The sequence below is a fragment of the Cavia porcellus genome, unplaced genomic scaffold (assembly GCF_034190915.1).
Source record: "Cavia porcellus strain 051 isolate PalLab524CR breed Dunkin Hartley unplaced genomic scaffold, mCavPor4.1 scaffold_14, whole genome shotgun sequence".
Lineage (NCBI taxonomy): Eukaryota > Metazoa > Chordata > Mammalia > Rodentia > Caviidae > Cavia > Cavia porcellus.
The window spans coordinates 75,368,610-75,391,615 of record NW_026947497.1 but is presented as its reverse complement, the minus strand read 5'-3'; the positions used below and the strand labels follow the sequence as shown (position 1 = coordinate 75,391,615).

The 23,006-nt window shown below is 47.1% G+C and overlaps 2 protein-coding genes across 9 annotated transcripts in view; both read left to right on the top strand.

Annotated features, from left to right (window-relative positions):
* Positions 1–4,487, top strand: part of Acap2 (ArfGAP with coiled-coil, ankyrin repeat and PH domains 2) — a 115,955-nt gene extending 111,468 nt beyond the window's left edge. For all 6 annotated transcript variants that reach the window (XR_010039188.1, XR_010039189.1, XM_005006880.4 and 3 more), the window contains one exon: positions 68–4,487. Coding sequence is in view for 4 of the 6 variants with exons in the window: in XM_005006880.4 (XP_005006937.1) it covers positions 68–168 (101 nt within the window). In the remaining 2 variants the exon portion in view is untranslated. The remainder of the gene's footprint in view (positions 1–67) is intronic.
* A 3,866-nt stretch (positions 4,488–8,353) lies between these two features.
* Xxylt1 (xyloside xylosyltransferase 1) overlaps positions 8,354–23,006 on the top strand; it is a 169,957-nt gene continuing 155,304 nt past the window's right edge. For 2 of the 3 annotated variants that reach the window (XM_063224289.1, XM_063224288.1), the window contains exon 1: positions 8,354–8,942. In XM_063224289.1, the coding sequence (XP_063080359.1) occupies positions 8,439–8,942 (504 nt within the window). In that variant the 5' untranslated portion in view covers positions 8,354–8,438. The remainder of the gene's footprint in view (positions 8,943–23,006) is intronic. The other variant, XM_003477097.5, reaches the window with a different exon arrangement.

Here is a 23,006-nt window from a genome sequence, read left to right as displayed (position 1 = left end):
GAATGTTGTTTTATTAATGTTTTACTTGTATAAATTTGTAAAGTGTTCTTATTTTACTTCCATTCAGGTGATGAAACTTATCAGGACATTTTCCGTGATTTTTCACAAATGGCATCGAATAATCCAGAGAAACTAAATCGTTTCCAGCAAGATTCACAAAAATTCTGAGTTCTTTAAGAAGGGGGAATATGTGAAATCTGGTGACTTCCTAATGTGTGCAGCTGAAAACTCACAACTTTTACTGTTATAATTCTACTTACTTAATTTTGGTAGTTATTGAATGGTTTTTGGGAAAAGTACCCAATCATTGATATTTTTATAAGTTGAAACATAGACCTCTCATAGTTAGAAGAAGAATCTACTTTAATACCTCTTTTATGGAAAGGAAAAAAGAAAAGCCTGTTTAAAGGGTTATTTTTTTTAACTAACTAAAAGTTGAATCTAGATTAGGGCCACCTCTAGTTTTTAAGATGCTAAGAGGTTAGAGAAAAAACGTCTTTTCTTGCCAACAGATGATAACATGGATATGTTTTTTTTTTTCTGTACGTCATGGCTAGGATCATTGAAAAACGTCTGTCATGTGGGAGCCAGTTATCCTGCCTGTCTCAAGAACATCTTTCTTTAGCTTCCTCGATAATTTTGGGTGTATTTTTTACTTGGTAGCCTAGCTATCATGTACACATTATATGATTTAATTACTAGAACTAGAGAACATGCTTTTCCCCATTGCTCAGAAATACCATTTTGCTCCTTAGAGATAGGCTACTAGGTTGTTGGCCAGCACTCACCAGACTGTAGTGGCTGTACAAGTAGACTAATTCAGTCCTTCAGATTTATTCCATCTTATGAAGAAAAGAAGCTCTTAATTCTTTTTTATTTTCTTTTTTTTTTTTTCCACCAAGAGGATCCCAGTTCAAAACTTGTAGTTCTTCATTGTTGGGTTTATTTCCTAAAACTTTGACAAATTATCAGTGTAATAAAACTGTGTTTCAAAGATTACTTGAATGTTGGAAAATTATACTTTAATCAAAATATAAGTTCCAAAAGAAAAGTTGGTTTTATTAAATTTCATAGAGCTTCTTTATAGTTGGAGTTGTTATTTTTAAAATACAGTTTTCCTATTGCTATTTTCCTATTGCAAAAGGGAAATCTCTTTGCATAATGAAGAAGAAAGCTTGTTTTTCTCATATTAAAATATACATCAGTAAATTCCTTTTGCTTTTTCTCTACATCCATCCTTTGTACTGCACATATTCTACATTCTTTTAAATTATATCATTAGTATAGTTTTACAATTTAGTGATGTGAACCACAGATCCTTGAGTTCCAAGATACTATGAATATACTTGTTTACCATTTATATACTACAAATTAGTCTGATTACATTTTTGACATGTCTTATCAAGAATATAGAATAATTAAGTAATTTGCCATATGGTTCCTTTTCAGTGTTGTGAACAATTGAATTTAATCTTCTTTTGGAAATTATGTTGGTGATATTATTGGTACTGTTTCTAAAGAAAAGTTTTAACTTTTAAAAGAGATACTATGTTTAATTAGATAATAAATTTTTGTAACATTTTCTCCCTAATAAGTAGAATCTGATAAGCCAAACATCAAATCACAATCTAAGCAGGAATTGCATTGAAATAAATTTTGTATCATAGAAAACGTTCCATAATTTGGTCAAATTGCAAGCATGTAATGCTTATATAGTAAGAGTCACCATATATTAGATGAAGATAAAAATGTAATAAGTTACTTCAGAGGAAATACTTCCAAGGCGTTATACTTTAATTACAGCATAATAGAAACATTAAATTTTTCCTGTTTTCACAGAGTCACAGATCATCTCGTTTTGTAGATACTTTGTTTAAAGGTAAAAGTGTGATTTATTGTCCTTTGAAATTAATTGCCCTTCAGATCTCAAGGAAGACAGATGTATTAAAACTACAGAGAGGAAAGGCAAACAGAAAAGAAAGCCTCCCTTTTCTTTTACACAGTGTCTGCTCTTGTTTTAATGCTAGATGTCATCCTGAAGCCCCTGACCTTGGTCAGGTTTTTTTTGGACGTGGTCCCTGGTGCTTGAGACAACCTCTGGGACCTCTGTGGTTAGGAGGGAGAGTCCTTGTGACACCCTTACTTCTTTGGTCATGAGTCATGAGTTGTTAATGTGCCAGCAGTGTCTGTTTATATTTGAAGATCAGAAATATACTTGAAGTGCTCTACAGGTGATCATGGTTTTGAATCGAGTATCTTCAGAGAAAGCCATGTCTTTAATGTTGCAGGGAGACTGCAGTATAAAACTACATAACTGTGGCTTTATTTCATGAAGGTGCTTGAGATCCCATCTGGATTACATTTGGCAGAAATGATGGAGTAAACTGCGAGGCTTTAAATTAAATTAATAGTCACAAGGTAGGTTGGCTTTTAGGTGAATTTCACTGCGTCAGCCAATATCTTCTGTATAGTGTGTAACAAATCTGAGGTTTTTATGCTGTGAATTACTCAGTGCATTATGAGGAATTATAGTATAAACCATGTTAATCTTACTCTTGGGCTTCTTAGTCTGTGTGATTACTCTTTATTTTCTTGCCATAACCAATCTGATAATAGTTTCTGAATCTTTATCATCATTCTGTTAGCTCATTATCTTTAGCCCATTAATTTGAAATTTGAATTAATATCAAAGAATAGTGTACTATGAAGCATTCATAAAATGCAGTTTCGTTTTAGAATTAGACTAAAGGTAATTGAGCAGCTATTTGCAATGCTTCATTGTGATATTTGCATGTGTTAGATTTCTGTGGTTTAAAAAAACTATTTTTAGCACAATCCTTAGAAATTCAGAAATTTCCTTGGGCTTAACTGTATTACAGTGTGCCTAATTTATACTGGTTTTCACTGTAGATTTTCATGAATGTTGAAATTTACCTTCCCAAACATACAGACTTAATTTGTAACATGTCCTTTAGTTTTTTATAACTGCATTTTAGGAAAAAAAAATGTAGATTTTTACAAACAGTCTGGAAAATTTTAAGTTTGTGGCAATGTTAGCAGTATTTTTAAAATGTAATTTTGTGCATGTTAAGTATGGTCACAATAAACTGAATTGTGTTTAAGACTAAATATACTACCCATTTTAAGTAACCAACATTCCTAGATCACACATTGTCAACTTAAATCTTCTGTATGATAGCACTTTTGACATGAGCTGGAAAAGTGATATATTTTTCTACAAATTATTGTCCAGAATGACTTCAGAACTGTATGATACAGTGGACAGGGCACTGGAATAGGAGTCACTGCCCTTTTTGATTCAGGGCGTCTCACAAATGAAATGAGTGGATGAAACAAGGTGAAAATACAAAAATATCTGTTTGTGTGTTTTGCTATTTACAGTGTACTTGACATTAGTTGTTCTCACCTGATTCTTACAGTAGGTCTTCTGACATCTCAAGCTAAGAGCTTCAGCTTTGCTTTTTGATCCTGGTGTGCTCCCCTTGTTCTACAGAGGTGGTCCCCTCAGTTTGCCAGTTGGTGGCAGAACTGACCATATCCCTGGGCTGACTGACTGCAAGTCAGAAGCACTTTACTTGTATCAATGAAATGTTTTAGACATCATTGTAAAGCAGCAAAATCTGATAATGATTGCCAGCTTTCCTTGTGTTCCTTAAAAATGATGCCAAATATTCTGAGGGCCTTGATACAAAGTGTGAAAGAATAGATTGGGATTTGGAGACATCAGATTGTTGGAAAATTTGCATTTTTATAACAGCAAGCATCGATGAAAGCAAAAAATTTATAAAGGTAATTTTAATTCAGCACTTACTGATTTCTTGATATTTTCAAATGAAAGAAGTAAAAGAGGCTTGGGTTTAGATTTGTTGAATCCTGATATGTATAATGAAGACTTTATGGAAATCATTTTCTATTTAGATAAATTTATCCTCTTAATATTGGATAATTTGGGGACAAGCAAGATTTGATTAAATGCAACTTTCTCTGCATTGGTCTTCTGGATTTTACTTTTTCCACTCTCCCCTAAACCCCTATTTTGGTTGTTAATCTTAAACAGGGAAAGCTTGCTACATTATAAAGATTGTTGTCACCATTTATTTTACATAAGGCTAAAAGTTAACTTTTGGAAATGGTGAACTACTTTTCTGTATGTGTTTACTTGTGCTTTGTGATATTTTTGGATCATTCCAGTCATAAAGACTTATTACATGTAATATTTCTTGCTACCTGTGAAAAGTATATTTTAAAGAATGTGTAACCAACACTCCATTTACTTTTTATTAGTATGTAGAAGTTTGTATCTAATTCACTCTAGTGTATCATTGTAAATGGAGCAAAGTACATACATTATTGTTATAGCTATTATAAATGTACATTATGTAAGAATTGTAAATATTATACTTGATTAAGTAATTTGTATGCTGAAAAATTACAATAATAAGTCAATAAAAATCTTACCTCCAGCAGTTTTTTATGCTCAGACTTTTACTTTCTTGTTAGTGACACTGTAGACATCTGTTATATATTTAAAGTACTATGTAATATGCCTGTAATCCACACTGCTCAGGAGGCTGAGGAACAAGGGTTGCAAGTTCAAGGCCAGCCTGGGCAACTGAGTGAGACGCTGTGTCAAATCAGCCCCGAGCATGCTAGGAGTGTCCCTCATTGTTAGAGTGCTTGCGTATTTACCATGTGTGAGAGTCTGGGTTCAATCCTTAGTTACCCCTCCCCACCAAAGAGACTTGTACAGCTTTCTGAGCACTTTAGATTGGCCCTATGAGTGATCACTCAAGAAAGCCATTTTCAATTCTTTAAATATTTTTTCTTTTTGATCATAGAGCTGTTTAGGCTTGTAACTCACTAGCTAACAAACTGTAGAAAGCTTTTTTCTTTTTGGTCCTTCCTCTAATTTTTTCTCATTATGATTGACCTACATGTTGAAGTTATTAATCTAGGCAACACATTCATACTCCATGCTTTTAATAAAACATATTCCTGTATAAATTAAGATTGAAGGAATGGAGAGCTGGAAAGTGAAAATTGGAAGTGAATTGCCTGCTTTTTGACTTTTAAAAAAAGTTCACTGAAAGCATGTACAAGGGCTGTACATTGAAAACATGTATAGCTCAGCGGTAAAGCACCTGCCTGGCAAGGGTAAGGTCCTGAGTTTGATCTCTGGGCCTGAAAAACAAAATAAAACAAAACAAAAAAAACAAAAACAAAAAGCCCCCAACATCCCAGCATGTACATAAACTTTTCATGTAACTTACTTTATTTAGCTCCATGTCACTTTCAGAAGCATCCTCTGCAGAAAGGAATCTACATCTGTCATCAGTAAATGTTTTAAATGGAAAGCCAAGCAGTCTACCTTTTTCTTACTGTAAAAAATGACAGGTAAGAAGGAAGAGAATTGTCTATAATTCTGACATGCTCCTGTATTGTCCACAGTGGTGTCCACTGGTCCCATGTGGCTACGTGAGTAAAGAGAGTTAGACTCCGTTCAGGATTCAGTCGTAAGAGCTGAGCTCAGGAGCCACCCGTGGCTCAGGGGGGCTGATCACAGAGCACCCCAGTCCCTTGAGCTGGATCAGGTGATTCTTGGAAGCTGCTCTTCCTGGCCTGTCAGCCTTCTAGACCTGTGGGAATGCGTTTATAAAGTGGGGCCACACAGTTTACCTGCTTTGAAAGTGTTTTGTGGAACATCTCGAGGATGCCTATGAGTAGAGTATCCTCAGTAGCCATCGGCTCATGGCTAACATTGTTTTATTGAAACTCTGCTAATTTCTCTCTTTCCCTTCTTTTTTCTGAACTACATCTCAGACATTTCCCCAGCATGTCATTCCATGTGAATCTCAAACAAACTCAAATAATTGCATATGACTTCTTTAAACTGTTTAGCTACATAGGTAGTACTTAGATTTTTCCCAACTGTCTGAACTGCAATTTTCAAAAATAGACTATTCAAATCAGAATTCATGTGAGTTCCAGTTGGCAAAGTCTTCTGATTCTTTAACAGTAGAATTTCTCTCCATTTAAAAATACTTGGATTTGCAGTTTATTGACTACGTTTAATGGCTACGTATTTTAGTTTGCTGACGATTTGATTTCAATTTTTTTGTTATAAACTTGGCTTGCCTGGTGAAATATCTTAGTACATTCTTAATTATTTCCTTAGGATGAAATCTTTGAATGCAAAATGCTGGCTATATGCCATAGTGTATTTTTGAGTCTCATTCAATGTGTCCAGCACAGTGTTACGTACTGGAGATACTATTGCTTTAAAAAAAAAATAGTGGACAAGAGCTCCTGTTCTTGGCATCTCCTCCCTGTGGAGAAGTTGGGCTTGGGATGGTGTACATGGGTGGTCAACATGGGGTGGCTGAGGAGGGTGCCCTCGCCTGGACCCTGGAGAGGGAGGGGCTTAGAGACCATGCCTGTTGAGTGACATGAAGATCAGTGTCTGAGGCCAGAGGTTGGCTGTCTACCCAGCCTTACAGATGTGGAGTTACACAACATGAAAAATCAGTTGCCTAATCTTTAGTCAGAAATCTGAGAACCCAGCCAAAGTGAAACTGCACTGCAGGGTTATGTGCTTGCCAGCGTTCTTTGTGTACTTAGTCAAGCTATGACACAACCACTGTGTCCACTTTAAACCTAGAAAATAGCATGTATCACATGAAGCATGGTGCACACTTTCTCTTACAGGCAGCCTGGATGTTCTCTGAGGATGGGTTTAGGGTTTGCACTGCAGTGACCGTATGTGCTGTTCACTACTGCTGTGGTTTCCAGTCAGGGAGCCACACTTTCTGGGCAAAGAACTAGGAGCAATAAACTATGCATTTTGGTGGCTTTATGATTTAAATGGTCATTTATTTCTTACTCAAGCTTCAGAAGTGGATCTTATGTCTGAAAAATAAAGCAAATTTGTTGAATAAATTCTAGAATAAGTGACATGAAGAAGAAGCACCTGTTAATGGTATGTGTAGGGTACTTAAAGGCCTAAATCCAGAATTATTTTTTCCTATTATTTAGAGCTGTAATTATTAGAGATTGGGTATTTCACATTGTAGATACTCTAGAAGAGATGTGGTTGCTAAATTATGTTTTTGCATGTGTTGGATATTTAAGCTTTTAAAACAATGAGTTTAGTGTTTCTGGCAAAGTATATTTATTCTTTACTATGAGTACTGTTGTGCTTTTAACCTATGCCTTCCTAACCTTATGAAGAGTAGATACTGGTTTCAGTCCCACTTTCCACTGGGTGATATTGTGGTTCAGACTGATTAAGTACAGGACTTTGCCTAAAGTCTTAACAGTTTAGAGTGTTGGAGTCCGATTGTGGACATCTACTGGAAAGTTTGGTTTCTTAACCCGGGTTACATATAAAAGCTTGTGGTAAAATACCATTCTGGGCTTCAATTATGTTAATCTTTGCTAACATAAATTTGGGCTTTGGTAAGACTTACGTTGGGATCCTGGCTGCATTCCTTACAGACAACTAAAGTTAGATAGTTCTATAAACCTCACTTTCCTTGATTGTAAATACTCCTACCTCAAAATGGTGAGAATTAAATGACGTCCGTCTGAACAGGGGTAATTCTGCCCCCAACCCAGTGGGTTGAACTTTTTTTTTTGCCAGATCTGTTTCAGAGGTCCAGTGTTTTTCAGGAATGGGGCTTGGGGGAACTCAGTAATAGCGGGTGAGTTAGGGATGAGTGGGTTGTAGCTGTTATAGGGCTTGGGGCAAGTTAAAAGTTGGCTAAAAATTTGCAAAACTCCTTAGGTCATATCTGGCTCTCTTTAGAACATACTTCAGTCTGTTAAATGAATTGGCAGCGGAATCCTGAGAGTTACTACTGAGGGGCTCTAAAATGATCATAATGAGCAGCGGGGTCCCCCTGCTGACCACATCCTTAGATTTCCTCTGCTTCATCCCAGAGTGCCCAGGATGGAGGCGGTGTAATCCTACATCAGCGCGAAAGGAGAAAGAACGTTCTAGTTTACATTTCCCGCCCTAGTTTCCAAGAGATGAAACCAGTTGGGGAGGGGACATAGATACTCTAAAAATTAGGGGGAAATGTACAAAGATAAAATGACTCCCTTTACTTGTGTCTTTATGCTAACCGAAGGTCCTGCGTTGGGTATCCGCAGTTTCTTCAGGGGCCAGTTTCGCTGTCCAGCAGCTGGCTAAGGAGGTTAGGAGCAGGACTACCTAGCTAGCTATGGGGTGGAACCGGCCTTTGGGCTACTAATCCTTGTGAGTTTAGGACCCGGTGGCCAAGGGCTCGTGCTGGCTCCACCCCCGCGGGCTACGCCAGTGATTGGCTCTGCGCCTCGCGGCTCCGCCCCTGCCATGGCCGCCGCGGCCGTGGGCCTGGGTGCCACCGGGCGCCGCTTCGCTTGGGTCCCCTTGGCGCATGGGCCTCCTGCGGCGCGCGCCCGCGTGCGCCCGGACCATGGCACGCCTGGGCGCCGTGCGTTCCCACCACTGCGCGTTGCTGCTGGCCGCGGCGCTTGCCGTCTGTGCCTTCTACTATCTCGGCTCTGGCCGTGAGACTTTCTCCAGCGCCACCAAGAGGCTGAAGGAGGCCCGCGCTGGCGCCCCTGCCTTGCCCTCGCCTCCCTCGCTGGACCTGGCGCGGGGGTCGGTGGCCCCGGCCCCAGGAGCCAAGGCCAAGAGCCTGGAGGGCGACGTGCCGGGGCCGGTGGACTATCACCTGCTGATGATGTTCACCAAGGCGGAGCACAATGCCGCGCTGCAGGCCAAGGCCCGCGTCGCGCTCCGCTCGCTGCTGCGCCTCGCCAAGTTCGAGGTGCATGAGGTGCTGAACCTGCACTTCGTGAGCGAGGAGGCCAGCCGCGAGGTGGCCAAGGCACTGCTGCGGGAGCTCCTTCCGCCCGCCGCGGGCTTCAAGTGCAAGGTGAGCCGGGCCACTGCCAGGGCCCATGTCCAATCCTGGTGCCTCAGTGCGCCGGTTGGGCTGGCGGTAAAGGGGACCAGCCTTGTGCTGTGCACCTCCAACGCTGGGAGCCCGACTCCCTCCTCCTGGCCGAGTGTGCATTCACACCTTGCTAGAGGCTTGTCCCGGGGGTGTGTCTGTGAGTGAGACGGCTCCCTGGTGCAAAAGTGGAACAGCGGCTTTGACTGACCACTTCACTCCCCTCACCCCTGTTCTGTGCTGCCCCCTGGAGAATCAGCACGCCTCTGTTGTACAAGCTTGCAGACAGAGTTCAGCGACACCTCCAGTCTGCACCTCTTCTTGTATTCTTTGACTGCCAAGGATGCAGCTGGTCACGTGAAGGCGCCAGTGGCTATTTGAGCAAGGTCAGGATCTTGGCTGGGCCCCTGGGAACATCCACGTTGGCTTGGCATTGCTCGGTAACACTTGACGTGTTTGAGTCAGATCTGGTCCAACCCAGTGGGGACCATCTTGTGTCTCTGTCGCTGGGGCCCTTTCCCCCATGCCTCGAGGGTCCTGAATCCACCTAGAGAAATGCAGGTTCTTCTTAGTGAGAAAGAGGAAGCCCTAGGAGGTGCCCATATGACCTGAGGAGAGCAGGTTTCGCTGCCTTGTCCAGGCTGGACTAATCTGCCTGGGCAGCAGCCGCCACCTCTCCTGTCCGCTGCCCCACCACCTGCTTTCCAGATTGGGTTCCTGTACCACCTTACTGTGTGGTGTTGACATGATAGTTGTGCAGAAGGGGGATCTGAATCTGCTTTTTGAATAGGAGTAGGCAACCTTAACAAAGGGCAGTGAGGGGAGAGCAAGGGTCTCTGTATTTGAACCCAGCTCACCAGGACCCTGCAGGGTTCGGAGGTCAGTGGCGGCTGGCTCCTTGTTGCCTGGCTTTGAGTTCTGATTTCTTGTCGGCGGCTGTGTGGTGAACCTGACCTTCTCTGGCTTCATCTCTACCCTCTATGCACTTTTTGCTTAAATGTGTTGACTGCACCTTTACACAAGCTGTGCCCTTTGCCCACGGTGTCCCCTTTTCCTTCTTGTCACCTGTCACTGTCCCTGAGAATGTCCCTAGACCTGGGGCCAGTTCATACCCAGTACTCCATAGCTCTCCATTCCTGCTTCTCTCCATGACAGTGAAGATCTGTCCCCCACACTGGAAAGGTGAGTCCATCAAGACACCCACTGTGACCAAGAGGGGACAACTAGTTCAGGACCTCATTGTGTAGGAGGCCAAGAATCCAGGTTCTGGAGTTGGTGGCTGGAGGAGCTTTGATTTCTGGTGATGTTTAGACCTAGAGCTCATCCCTGTTTACCCAACTGGCGTCTGGAGATAGAACAGCACATCTCAGATGTGAATCTTAGAACAGTTGAGAAACATGGTACTGGTGCAAGGGGAGGGTCAAGGGTCTTTAGCCACGGGACCAGTCTGGGCAGATCTGGGGTTCCATGTGGTTTGCAAACACATCCTGAAGAGCAACATTGTCATCTCCACCTACTGAATCAGAGGTAGCAGCCTGGGCCTGTTTCATGCCATTGCAGCCTCTGCCTTCTTATCCTGAGCTGCAGTGAGGCTCTTGTTGCTCACGCAGATGCCCATTTTTGGGGTATTTCACCCTTTTCCAGGTCTTTCCAATCTTCATGCACTATCCTGTTCTTAGAACTCTTCAGGGAGCCCCACAGTGGAAAGGCGTCTTCTTTCTCTTCTGTCTCGTGACTGTCATGCCTTGTTACCTGGCCTGTGAGGTGTGATTGAAAAACACAGTGAGTGCTTAAATTTAAAAAGTCATTATGAGGGCTGGGGATTTAGCTCAGCGGCATAAGCGCCTGCCTTGCAAGCAGGCAGTCGTGAGTTCGATCCCTGGTACCGATAAAAAAAAAAACAAAACAAAACGAAAAAGACCAAAAATAAATAAATAAATAAAAAGTCATGCTGAAAGACATTGCCACGAATCCCTCTCGAAATATTGCCCCTCATCCTGTTGCTGTGGCCACTTTCTGACGTTGTTCTGGAAGTCCACTTCCATGAATGTTTTTATGAAGTGTGATCAAAAACACTGTGACTGCTGCCACTGAGTGCCATCCGACAGAAAGGCAGGTTTGTGTAAACATAGTGTGTCCTTATCTTCCTTATTTACCGGATCTGGCACTGTGTGACTTCTGCCTCTTCCCCAAAGTCAAAATTACTGTGCAGGTTCAATGTTTTGAATGACTTCAGGACTTTGAGGCAACCACTTCAGTGTAACTAAAGACACTTATACTGTAATAAATTTTTTTTTTGTTTTTTGGTACCAGGGATTGAACTCATGACCTAGCGCTTGCCAAACTGTAATCAATTTTTAAAAATTTAATGTTCACCATATTTTTCCATCATACTTCATATGCATGATGCTTGGCACTAGAAATATTAACTCACGGATTAGGTCCAGGACCAGCCTCCTCTCTTGGAAGATGTATTTCCGATTCTGTTCCTGTTCCCTTGCAGGGCCCAGACCTGACAGCCATGTCCCTCACCCAGGGCCTGCAGGGAGCTGCAGAGGATTTCAAGGAAATGCCATCTTGGGTGCTGTGGCAGGGGGCGAGGTTTGGGGGCTTCTACCAGCTGATGGTGGGGTGGGAGGGTTTATCTGTTCTGGGGTCATATTGCTCCCGTGACTTTTAGGTTTATGTTATATCTTGATTGTGTGTGTGTGTTTCTTTTTGAGACAGGGTCTCACTATGCAGTTCAGGCTGGCCTTGAGCTCATTTTGTAGCCCAGGCTGGTCTCGAACTTGCAGCAACCCTCCCGCCTTAGCCTCCTGAGTGCTGAGATTATGAGTGTGTGCCACCACAGCTGGCTGACCATCTTATTTTTGGTGAAAAGTGCACCTTTTTTCTTTAAACCCATAGTTCTAAGAGGCTTGCTTCACTCATGTGTGACTTAATTCTTCCTAGGATTTGAATGCTTTTCTCATGAACCACTTCACACATGCCTGTGCCTCAGCCTGGAATACCCCCCAAACCATTCAGCTTTCAGGTCTCAGGCAGAGTGTTCTTCCCTTGGTAAACTTTCCAGGCTCCATTACACAGTCTCATAGCTCCAAGTCCTCTTCCTTGATGACATCATGGTAGTGTTTATGTAATTATTGAGTTAATTAATGGTCTGCCTTGCTAGACAATAAATCCTTGAGGGCATTAACCCTGACATCTTTTAAATTCTGTGTCCCTAGCTCCTCATATCATGTTTTACATGTGCAAGTGACGTTAGACACACAATAATTTTTGTAGTATTGGTGAGGACAAAGGAAGCTAGACTTTGTCACCAGGTTGCATCCGGCCTAGAAATGATCTTTAGGAGCACATAGCTCTTAAAATTGAGGAAGTGAGGAAATGGCGAGGCTGCTGGGGAGTTGCTGACTGGTTGGGGCCCGGCGAGAGTTCTGGGCCAGTGTTTCCCCTTTTGTGATGCATTTCCTCTTTGAAGAGCTCTTCTCCCTTGTCAGATAAAAGCCAATCATCCCTTCCTCCTAGTCCCAGCAGCTGGCTTCAACTTCCTGGCCCAGCCTGTGGTCCCCAAGCTGTGGGACAGGCTGTCCCTTCTCAGGAACTGTCGCTGTGATCCCATTCTGGCAAGAGGATTCCCATACTTGGAGTAGAGTTCAGGATCTACTGCTTCGATGAGCTTTCCTTACTCCACCAGGTTTGACAGAGTAGACCACGGATACCCCCACATTACTGCCTTCAATGAGCTTGGGGTGATTTCTCATCTAAATGAAGTCCTGAAGGAGGGATTCCTGGCTGGCACAGGGGCCTCATGATGTCACCAGGCCCCTGAGTCATCATCTTTAGAGAGTAGATTTTGTCTCGGTCGTCTAGGATGATTGCAGAGCTCTAGCCATCACATCTGTGGGGCTCTTTACCATGATCCAGTCCAGTGCTGCTGTGACTTTGGTTTTGAGTGAGTTTCTTGATATGGTCATCTCTGCTGACCTCTGAGTCAGATAGGACCGGGCCCGGAATCATAGGCCAGTGTTTTGGTACTGACAGGACCCTCTTTTCTGAGATGGCCACCTCATCCAACTACTCTTGCCCTCCAAAAGGCATGGGGTGTTGCTCACATGTTAATCGCTCATTTTCTGAGCCCTTTTACATGCAGCCCCCATGTCTCCTTCCGCCTGGTCTGCTTTATCTGTCATAGCACATTTTCCTTAACTCTTTCTTCCATCTGTACAGCAGTTGGCCCATAAATGGCAGAACAGAATGGTCCCTTCCCGCCGGGAGCTTATGCTCCGGGCCCATGGGTTGGGTGTGCCAGGGAGACTGAACAAATGAGGCAGCATAGAGCAAGTCAGACACCTGCGTTCCCTGGGTAGAGGAGAGCAGGTCCTGAGACAGGGAGTCTGTGGGTGTGGATGGTGGGGACTTGATGATCGTTTTGTGTAGGTGGCCAGGGGAGGCCCACCGATAAGTGACCTTGGATCCAGCACTGAAGGAGAGGAGAGAGCTCCCTGGGTGAGAAAAAGCACCAGGCAGAGAGGCCTTAGAAAGCAACTCCCCTGCATCTGTGGCGGTTCCCTGCAGGGTCTACCATAGTCTCCACCCAGGCGGAGATCATGTTACCTTTTCAGCTACCAGCTTTGGGGAACTCCTGTGGGCCACCTGTTTCTGTGTTGAAAGTGACAGACACAGTGGGCAAGCTGTTGCCTGACTGGAACTAAGAAACAGGGAGATTTCTGGAGGGGCAGGTGGTTCTGGGCAGTCATTGGCCTCTCTGCAGGACAGACAGAAACGGCGGAGAGGAGGGACGTGGAGTGGGACAGATGAACCCGATGGAGTAGTCACCAAGAGCTAAGCTTCTGTTTGCCTTCAGGCAGGTGGTGGGTGCAGTAGAAAGGGTGCAGGGTGAGGAGAGAAGGTCAGGATATTGGTTAATGGCTCAGCCTCTGTCAGGCCAAGGCTGTGTTGCACAGGCTAGAGGACAAGTTGGGGGAAGAAGGCAGTGTGTGTCCCACGTGCAAGGGTTGCTGGCTTCCAGGAGTGGCAGTGCCGAGCAGTCTGAATAGTGACCCGACAGCTCTAAGTACAGCAGTGATTCCCGGTGTTTCTTTTATACAAAAGCAAAACCCAGAGGCCTAGCACTGAGGGTGTAGCCCAGCTGGCATGCTCGAGGACCCAGGTTCCACTGCCAGGGCTGCATTCAAACAAAACCACCCGTGAGCAGCTTCAGAAAGCTTCCAGCTGGGCCTGAGTATGACGCTTGCTGTCTGTAGATGATCATGAACTAGATGACGATGCTCCACAGCAGGCAGTGTGCGTGGGAGGAGGTTCTCAGGGCATGAGGACAGTCTAGGGAAGAGATGGATAAAGACGTGGGTCCCAAAGCCAGAGATTCTTTGAAATGCAGCTGGCATTTTATGCCATTGCGAGACCAGCATGTGGAGACACTTCTAAACTTGAATATCCTCGTAAGGGGCCTGGAAGAGTTTGTGCACTGAGGTGTGTTTACTTGTGAAAGGCTTTGTAATGATGACTCTGAATAACAACTTTGTGTACATTATACCAAATGCAGTGTGCTGCATACTTCTATAACTGCATGTTGAAATTATTAACCAGAACTCATAACGTAGGCCAGCAATATCCCACAGCTGTCGTATCAGGTGCCTTGGGTATCAGAAATTTCTCATACTTCCTGACCATTCCTTGTTCCCGCGGGCCATTTTTAAAAAGGTAATTGTTTTTTTTTTTTGGCAACTAGAGAATGAAATATAATTCACATACCATAAAATTCACCCCCTGGAGTATCTAGTTGAGTGGTTTTTGTGTATTCACAAGGTCGTGCAGCCATGACCACTAATTGCAGGACATTTTCAGTAGCTCCCAAAGAAGCTACGCTCATTAGTGTTCCTTCTTCCTCCTCCTGCTCCCCCGCCCCCTGAAACTGTCAATCTGCTTTCTGTCTCAATTAATTCATCTAACCTCAGTGTTCCCTATAAATGGAGTCGTTTATCTTTGGCTTCTTTCACTTAGCCTAATATGTTTATGGACACTTGTAGCAAGTGTCAGTACTTTGTTGGTTTTTATGGCTGGACAAAGTTCCATTGGGCGTTTGTACATTGTCCCTTCATCAGTTGATGGACTTTGGGGTAACCTCTGGGTTTTGGCTTTTATTAATAACACTGTCATGACCATTTATTCATGGGATGTTGTGTGGACATTTGCATTCAGATCTCTTGTGTGTAACCTAGGAGTAGAGTGGCTGGATAATGTATTAACTACTTAACTTGTGGCAGGATGTGCCAGACTGATTTCCAGAGTAGCTGAGCCCTTTTACACTTACACCAGCGGTGTGCAAGGGCTCTAGTTTCTCCTCACCGCCACCAGCACGTGTTCCTATCTTTTTGATAACAGCCATTCCAGTGGGTGCGAAGGTGAAATTTCATTCTGGTTTTATTTGTTTCTCCAAAGACTACTGGTGAGGTGATTGCATGTTGATAAAGGATAACTGCATGAATGCATTTGGGATTTTTCTCATACATTTAACCAAAACCCATTTTACAAGAAAGGCCACTTACCTTGACTCTCCCCTTTGCCCTGAAAGGTGCTAGAAAGACCTTGCAAATAAATGTGTGTCTAATGAAGAACGTGGTTTGGATGCTTCACAGTAGGGAAGAGCGTCTGTCCGGCGCTTTACCCCGCGCCCCCACCGGTGAAGGAGCTCTGATGCCCTAGAACCGACAAGTATAGGGTGCTTCCTGAGCTCCCCTCTCTGTCTGGCAGGGTGTGGGCACAGGGAGCAGCCTCACCTCAGTCTGTCACCCCCTACCAGCACCCCAAGTAAACGCATTCAGTCCGAATACAACTGCTGCTGCCCATGCTCCCGGGCACCGTGCACCGCTAGGTGCGTGTCAGTGTTGGCACAGCCGGGGGTCTTTTTGGGAAGGGTGGCTGAGTCGGCCACACCACATCTGCGACCGCTGCAATCTGCAGGGCCTGCCCTGGGTGAGTCATCCACCCGCAGTTGGCTCACCGGGGACTCGGTACTGGGAATCTGGAGGACTCTGCATTATCCTCAGTCCGGGATGGGATGGTCACTGGAGATCTCGACAGCTGCTTTCGGCTCTGATCCTTCGGCTCCCAGCAGGAGCAGGAGGAGGAGCCGGGAAGTGCACACCTGCTTAGTCCTCCCTGGGATACCCGGCGGCAAGGATTACTGCCCGCGGCGGCCACTAGGGGGTGCTGTAACACCGCGCTGGCGCCAACTCCGTGGTTCTCTTCGGCCCCGCCCCTGGGTTAGAAAGCCGGATTAAGGCAGGGAATCTGGCCACGAGGAGGTGCGCAGTTACTTATTTTCTCTCTTCGTGGGATAAACCTGCTGTTTCTTTTTTCTTTTTCTTTCCGATAGTTTGAGCCCAGGATCTTCATATTGAGTGACAGTCCCAGCCCTTTTCTTATTTTTAGTTTTTATTTTGATACAGGGTTTGGTTAAGTCACTAAATTGCCCAGGCTGGGCTCCAAAGTGCAATCCTTCTGCCTCAGCTTTCCAGATTGCTGGCATTGTCTATCTGCCCGACCACACCGGGCCCTGTTGCTGAGATCCTCTGAAAAACTGGATGATCAGGCAGCTGGGTGGCTGGATCCACACCTGCTGGGACCAGCAGTGCAGGGAAAGTCGCTGTCCTCTCACCCAGCAGCTCCCGGGGACACCTTGGAGGCTCTCTCCCCTCCAGAGGCGAGTGGCCTCTGTATCCTGGCCCTCGTGGGGGCAGGGGCAGGCTTATTGCGGTGTCTGTGGTCTGTGGTCCGGTGGCTTGATAGAGCCCTAGGGTCCCCAGCTGCCTGTCAGCCCATTAGTAGCATCCTCAAGCCTGGGTCCCCACTGCCAGCTGTGAGGCCTCCTGCCCCTGCCCTCTGGGTAGCCCACGGGACTGAAGAGCCTGCTCTCTTTTATCCATCCAGGGCGTTTGCCCCTGGTCCCTGGATGCACACACCGTCCTGTGGATTGGGGGACCTATCAGGATGAACAGGGTGCTACCTGTGGTGGTGCTCACCTGTAATCCCAGCACTCTGAAAGGACTACAATTTAGTACGTAATCTGGGCAGCTTTGCAACTTGGAGAGACCTTGTCTCAAAATAAAAACTTTCATAAAAGGGACTGGGAATGTAGCTCAGTGGGAAGGCCTTGGGTTCAGGCCACAGCCGGAGTGGGGGTGGTGACCAAGGGCAGCATTACCCCCACCTCAGGAAGGCTCTGCCCCTGGTCTGCAGCTGAGCCAGAGACCTGTCAGCTGGTAGGTGCCTGCTGTCACCTTACTGTGTTCTGAATCACAGCCGTTTGTTTTATTCATTGGGGTGATTACTGTTAAGCAGCTGCATTAAGCTTGGGGGCTGGATTCAGATCCACATTTGGGATCACTGTGGCCCTGGGTGTGACTCTCCTGTGCCTCCACACGCTCACCTGTGACCTTTTGAGGTGACTGTGAGCTGGGAATGGGGTGGCCTAGGGCTGGCGTGTGGCCCCTGCCCCTTGGTACGGAGCCTGTGTGCTGCGAGCAGGGCCTTTCGGCGTCGGAGGAGCCACGTGCTTGCCGGTTCAGCTGAGGGTGATGCAGTTGGCTTGCAACACAGCACTGCCTGGCGAGTTTCCTGCTGTGCGCATGTGCTGTGGAGGCCTTGTGCCACGCGCCAGCGTCCTCTCCTGCCTTCCGTGCCCTCCTTTCCCTTGGTGTGGCGCCTCGTGCCTCTCCAGGATTTGAACAGTGCCTTACTTGGTGTTCCACTTGCACCCAGGCTTTCTTTCTCCTGCTGGAAGGAAGCATCTCAGTCTCCATTTATTTGAGGGAGGTATGGAGAGAAGATCTTGCTGTGCGGTCCAGGCTGGCCTTGAACTTGCTGTGTAACCCAGGCTGGTCTCAAACTTGCAACCACCTCCTGCCTCAGCCACGTGATTGCTGGAATCACAGGTGTGTGCCATCATACCCGACTCCTCCTTCCTCTTCCCTTCTGCATGGAGCCTGGTACTTGTGGGGCCCTGGGCCCAAGCCTGAAAACGCTCCCTGGAGGGTGGCCCGGAGTGGTGCTGCTATTTCTTGTCAGGCGGTAAAACTGGAATCTGTGTGCTTGGTGGCGTGTTACAGTCAACAGAGATGGTCCTGCCGCCTCATCCTCGGGAAACAGAGTGTTCTCTGTGGATGCTCTTTCACTTCTGGGAAGTCTCAGCTCAGATTCGTGTACGGTAAACTGTAAGCATGTATGATGTTGTGTTTCTCCTTAATGGCTTTTGTTTTCTTGGTGTGATTGCACACACCAGTTGTTCCTAATCTTTGGGGATTAGGCCAAGTGTAAAATGTCAGTGATTTAAAAAGCCAGGCCAGAGCCAGACATGCCTGTAATCCCAGGGCTCTGGGAGCCTGAAGCAGGAGGATCTCCTGAGCAGATCAGCAATTTAGTGAGAACCTGTCTCAAAATAAAAATAAAAATGGTTGGGGATTTAGCTTGGTGTAAAGGTCCTGGATTCAGTCCCTGGGACCGCAGAAAGACAACCAAACAAAATGACAGGCCACTGGGGGCACCCCTCTGTGACTCCTACACTACTGGGTGTGGAGAGGTGGCCCTGCCCCTGCCCTGTGTCCTGAATCTCTGGCCCCTTGGGTTCCTGTCAGGTTGCGACTCTGGAGGGGCTTTGTTGGCCCCTGGTGTACAGGAGAGTGAGTCACCCATTGAAAAACCTGCACTGCGTTGGGCGTGGTGCTGCCTGCCCAGGGTGCCCCTGGCCCTGTAGTCTGGAGTTGGGGGTGGAGCACAGGGTAGGGGCTGCTTGTGAGGATGGAGACACTGGCTGGGGGCCAGGGAGCTTTAAAGATGTGTGTCCCCCAGAGATTGTTAGGAAGTGACCTGCCTGTTTTAGAGGTGAGGAACCAAGGCAGTGGGGGGCAACACTTTGTGCCATGGTTCCTGGAATGGCCCGACCATGTCCTCCTGGCTGGTGTCTCCAGTGAGGATTGTGGTTCACTGCTTGGCCTCTGTCCCAAGCTGGTCCTGAGGGTGCGAGGCAGGTGGAATCTGCGGACCTCGTTTTCTCAGATGTTTGTCAACACTGTCAGCATCAGCAGCGACTGCCACCATCTGTGAGCTCCTGAGAGGAGAAGAGATGCAGGCTAGGTCCTGCTAGGTCCCGTGTTCAGTGCACACGGATGCTCCAGGGGCAGGAGCTGTTCTCCCCAGAAAGAGGTGGGAAGGGGTTGTACCGTGAGGCTCTGTGACTTGCTCAGAGCAGTGTGGGTGGCTCTGAGCCCCGATCGAGCCCCGGTCCTCTGACTCAAGTGCTATGCCTGAGATGCCTACTTTGGGGGTTTATTTAATCTTGTGCCTCTGAAGCTGGGGGTGCTGTTTGAGAGCTGAGGTCCCACCAGAGTGGCTCCTGTGGTGCCCCAAGCCTGCTGCTGGCTGGGACCTTGATACCTGACCTGGTCTCCCAGTCAGCTGGCTTGTAAAGTGCAGGGGAGCCCAGAGTCTGTAGGGGCAGATCCCTACCCTAGTGTGCCCTGCAGGTGCGAGGAACCTAGGGTGCATGCTCCTTACAAGAATCTAATCCCCAAAACATCCCTCTCCCTGCTCTCCATGGAAAATTGTCTTCCATGGAACTGGTCCTTGGTGCCAAAAAGACTGGGGACCGATGCTTTGGGCTCACAAAGCAGATGAACTGTTGGCTGACCAAAAATGTGAGCACCTGGAGTTACTTGTTATTCAGTTATTGAGGGAGGGTAGTGTTCCTGCCTCGGTCTCCTCGGTGCTGAGATTACAGGTGCGCACCACTATCCCCGCTTTTGGAGTTGTTTACTGACTACATTCTCCCAGAGCTTTGGAAGACTTTTTAAGGCAAATGTGAAATGGAAATGTTTCTTTTACTTAAGACAAAAACTCTATCTTAAGCCACTGGCTTTGGGAAATGAAATCTGACCGTGCTGTTTAACCTCCTGGTCTCTGGAACTATTGGCTTCTGAGCCCTCTGCTGTGACATGGGTGGCATCTGGATTTGATTTATGGAGCTCTTTGGGGGACCTGTGATAGCTTAGAAATAGGGGAGTGCAGCGTTCTGGCCTCCTCGGAGAGCATTCAGCTCTGAGGATGCTGCCTGGGCTCAGGGGTTGGGGGGGCTTTTGAGGATGAGGGGAGAAATAGCCTGGAGAGAAGCAAATGGGTGGGAGCAGAGGTGCACCCGAGAGCCCTCCTGACAAACCATCCTTATTTTCCCCTGTGTCCCCTGAGCCCTCGGCACTTGCACCCTGATCTTGTATGGCTAGAGAAGGCTGGCCTCTGCCCAGTTCACTTAGTATGGGACCCATACACGGGCAGGTCCCATCCTGCTGGCCCCTCTCTAGCTTACTGTGACGTGGCTGGAGCGTAAGTTACCGGCATATTTCCTCTCCCCTCTCCTGCCCTCCCCTCCCCTCCCCTCCCCTCCCCTCCCCTCCCCTCCCTTCCCTCCCTTCCCTCATCTCATCTTTTCATTTCTGTGGTGGTTCTGGAAGTTAAACTCAGGTCTTACCTGTGCTTGGCAAGTGGTCTAACATGCTGCATCTCTGGTCCCCGACATATTTCTTTTATAAACTCTTCTGTGTGTTTTTAGGTTTTCTTTTTTTCACTATAAATAATGCCACAGAGGGTGGTTCTGTGCATATGATTTTTTTCTTTTGAATTGTTCCCAGGAGCCCTTCACAGCCCCATATGGCCCACGCTCACAGGTTGCCGGAGGAAGATCCAGGCTTGCACCGTGCTCTTAGCTCTCTGAATTGCTGTGACAGAGGATTTTGCCTGCCCAGTGACTTCCAGTCACACCCTCCCTCTATCCACTATCACACACTGCAAGGCAGGTGCTTATGCCACTGAGCTAAATCCCCAGCCCCAGCATTTTATTTTTTATGCATTAGAAATCTAAATTGTGAAACAAATCCAAATGGAAAAGTTCAGGGAAAGAGTGTAAGACACCTCTCTTGTAGGTGACCTATGGACACCTCTCTATAGGTCATTTGGTGATCACATTTTGCTTTGTATTTGCTTCAGATTCTGTGTTTAAAGAAATAAAATGCCGCAGGTACAGCAGAATCCGGTGCCCCATCTTCCCTGTCCTCGCCTCCCTCAGATGGCCACTGTCACACTGGAGGAGTTGGGGCCTTGCGTGGAATGTGTTTGCTCTGTACTGTCTCTTTGACCTGTGTGTCCGTGTGCACAGTGCATATACATGCATTCCTGTTTGTGAGTTTCAGGGAGTTGTGTAAAAGCTGTCTTGTTATAGGTGCCTCTGACATGCCTGTCACTCCACGTGATGGTCTGAGCTTTATCCCTGATGACACACGCACATCTTGTTGAGTCATTTAACTGCTGAGTCGTGTTCATTGTGAGTGGACCTCAGTTTACCTGTTTTCCCTCCGAGAAAGGGTGGGGCAAACCCTGTTTCTGGCCCCTCAGGCGTGGCTTTGTGAACACCCAGGCGCACATCTGTGTATACGGATAAATAGAGCAGCCCTACATTGCATGCCTGGAGGGTGGAAGCTTCCTGGGCTGTGGCGTCCCAGCATCCAGGACCCAGCCCTGCCCTGTCCCACAGGCTTCCCTCTGTGGCATGATGTGGACCTGCTGCCTGTAGGCAGGAACTGGACGCTCGGGACAGCTTCGAGACCAGCTAGGAGAGAGGCTTTGAGGGCTGACCTCGTGCGTGTGCCCTCAGCACTGCTCCTGGCTGTCTCTAGAGACCTGGGCCTGGGAGGCCAGCGAGGAGGGTACCCGGTGGGGGGCAGATGGCCTTCTCCCCAGGCCTCGTCAGCCCACCCTTGCTTTGTTGCCTCCCAGCTGATGCTGCGGGCTGAGGAGAAGCCCAGGGGCCTGGCTGGGGCTGCTGCCCGGGACTCATGCGGCCTGAGATGTAGGACCCCTCTCCCTGTCGGAGACGAGGGGGACTGAGTCAGTGGCTCTGTGACCTCACTATACACACATTGCTCACCCTCTTGAACCTCGGCAGTCAGTGCCTGCTTTGTTTCATTTCTCATGGTGCTGTGAAGAGCAAGTATGTCTGTCCCCTGCTGTGTACCCATGGCAAGCCCGGCTTGCTGGTCACAAGCTGCTAGGCTGGGCCTTGGAGGGCAGCAGGTGGGGACCTGGCTTGGGGGCTACAGGGCCTGGTGCTCCTCTTGACCTCCCTGTGTCCTCCCCAGGCACAGAGCCTCAGTGCTTTCCTGTGGCCAAGGGACTCCTCAGACCCGAGAGCTGACCGCTGACTAGTGGCAGTGTGGGTCCTCACTAGCGCAGAGGCAGAGGAGCGCCCCTCCACTCAGCATTGCCGCTGGCCGAAAGTGCATAGACCAGTGTTTGCCGTGTGACTCCAGCGTGCTGGGCACAGTCCGAGGAGCTTGGGAATAGCAGCAGCAGGAGAAGGGACAGCTGAAAGGCCCAGCCTGTCTGGTGCTTATGAAGAGTTTTTATGAGCTACAGAAAGCTGTCGCCATTGCTTTCCTCCTGGGAGCCATAAAGGGTTAGGTTTCACTGCATCCTTTTGTTCCATGAAAAGTGGATGAATAAATTATACCGCCTGCTAGCAGGTGAATGCATGATAGAGCAGGAGAATGGGGCAGTTGTGTCGGCTGGATGGGGAGGTAGCCTGAGGCACAGGGTGAAGGAGTTGGTGAGGTGGCCAAGTGTGAGGTGCAGGTGCCTGCTGGCCTTGGGCAGCAGTGCCAGGGACTTGAGGTGTGTGGTGGCAGGAGGCTATAGAGAGCATGTTTGCCTCTCCACGGAGTGAGTGAGGGCCGTGCCTTTTGCCGGAGAAGATATGTGTGAGCTGGCATTTGCAAGGCCTGGCTTGGCCTGGGCTGCAGCCATTCATCCAGATGCATGGGACAGGTGTCTTCACCCATCCAGCCCTGGCCGTCTCCGGCGTGTCCACACCACCACCTAACATGCTTTGTTTCATTTCTTGTGGTTCTGTAAAGAGGAGAGTACCATCTCCTGCTGTGTGCCCGTGCGAACCCAGCCTGCTGAGGCACCCTGGATGCAGCC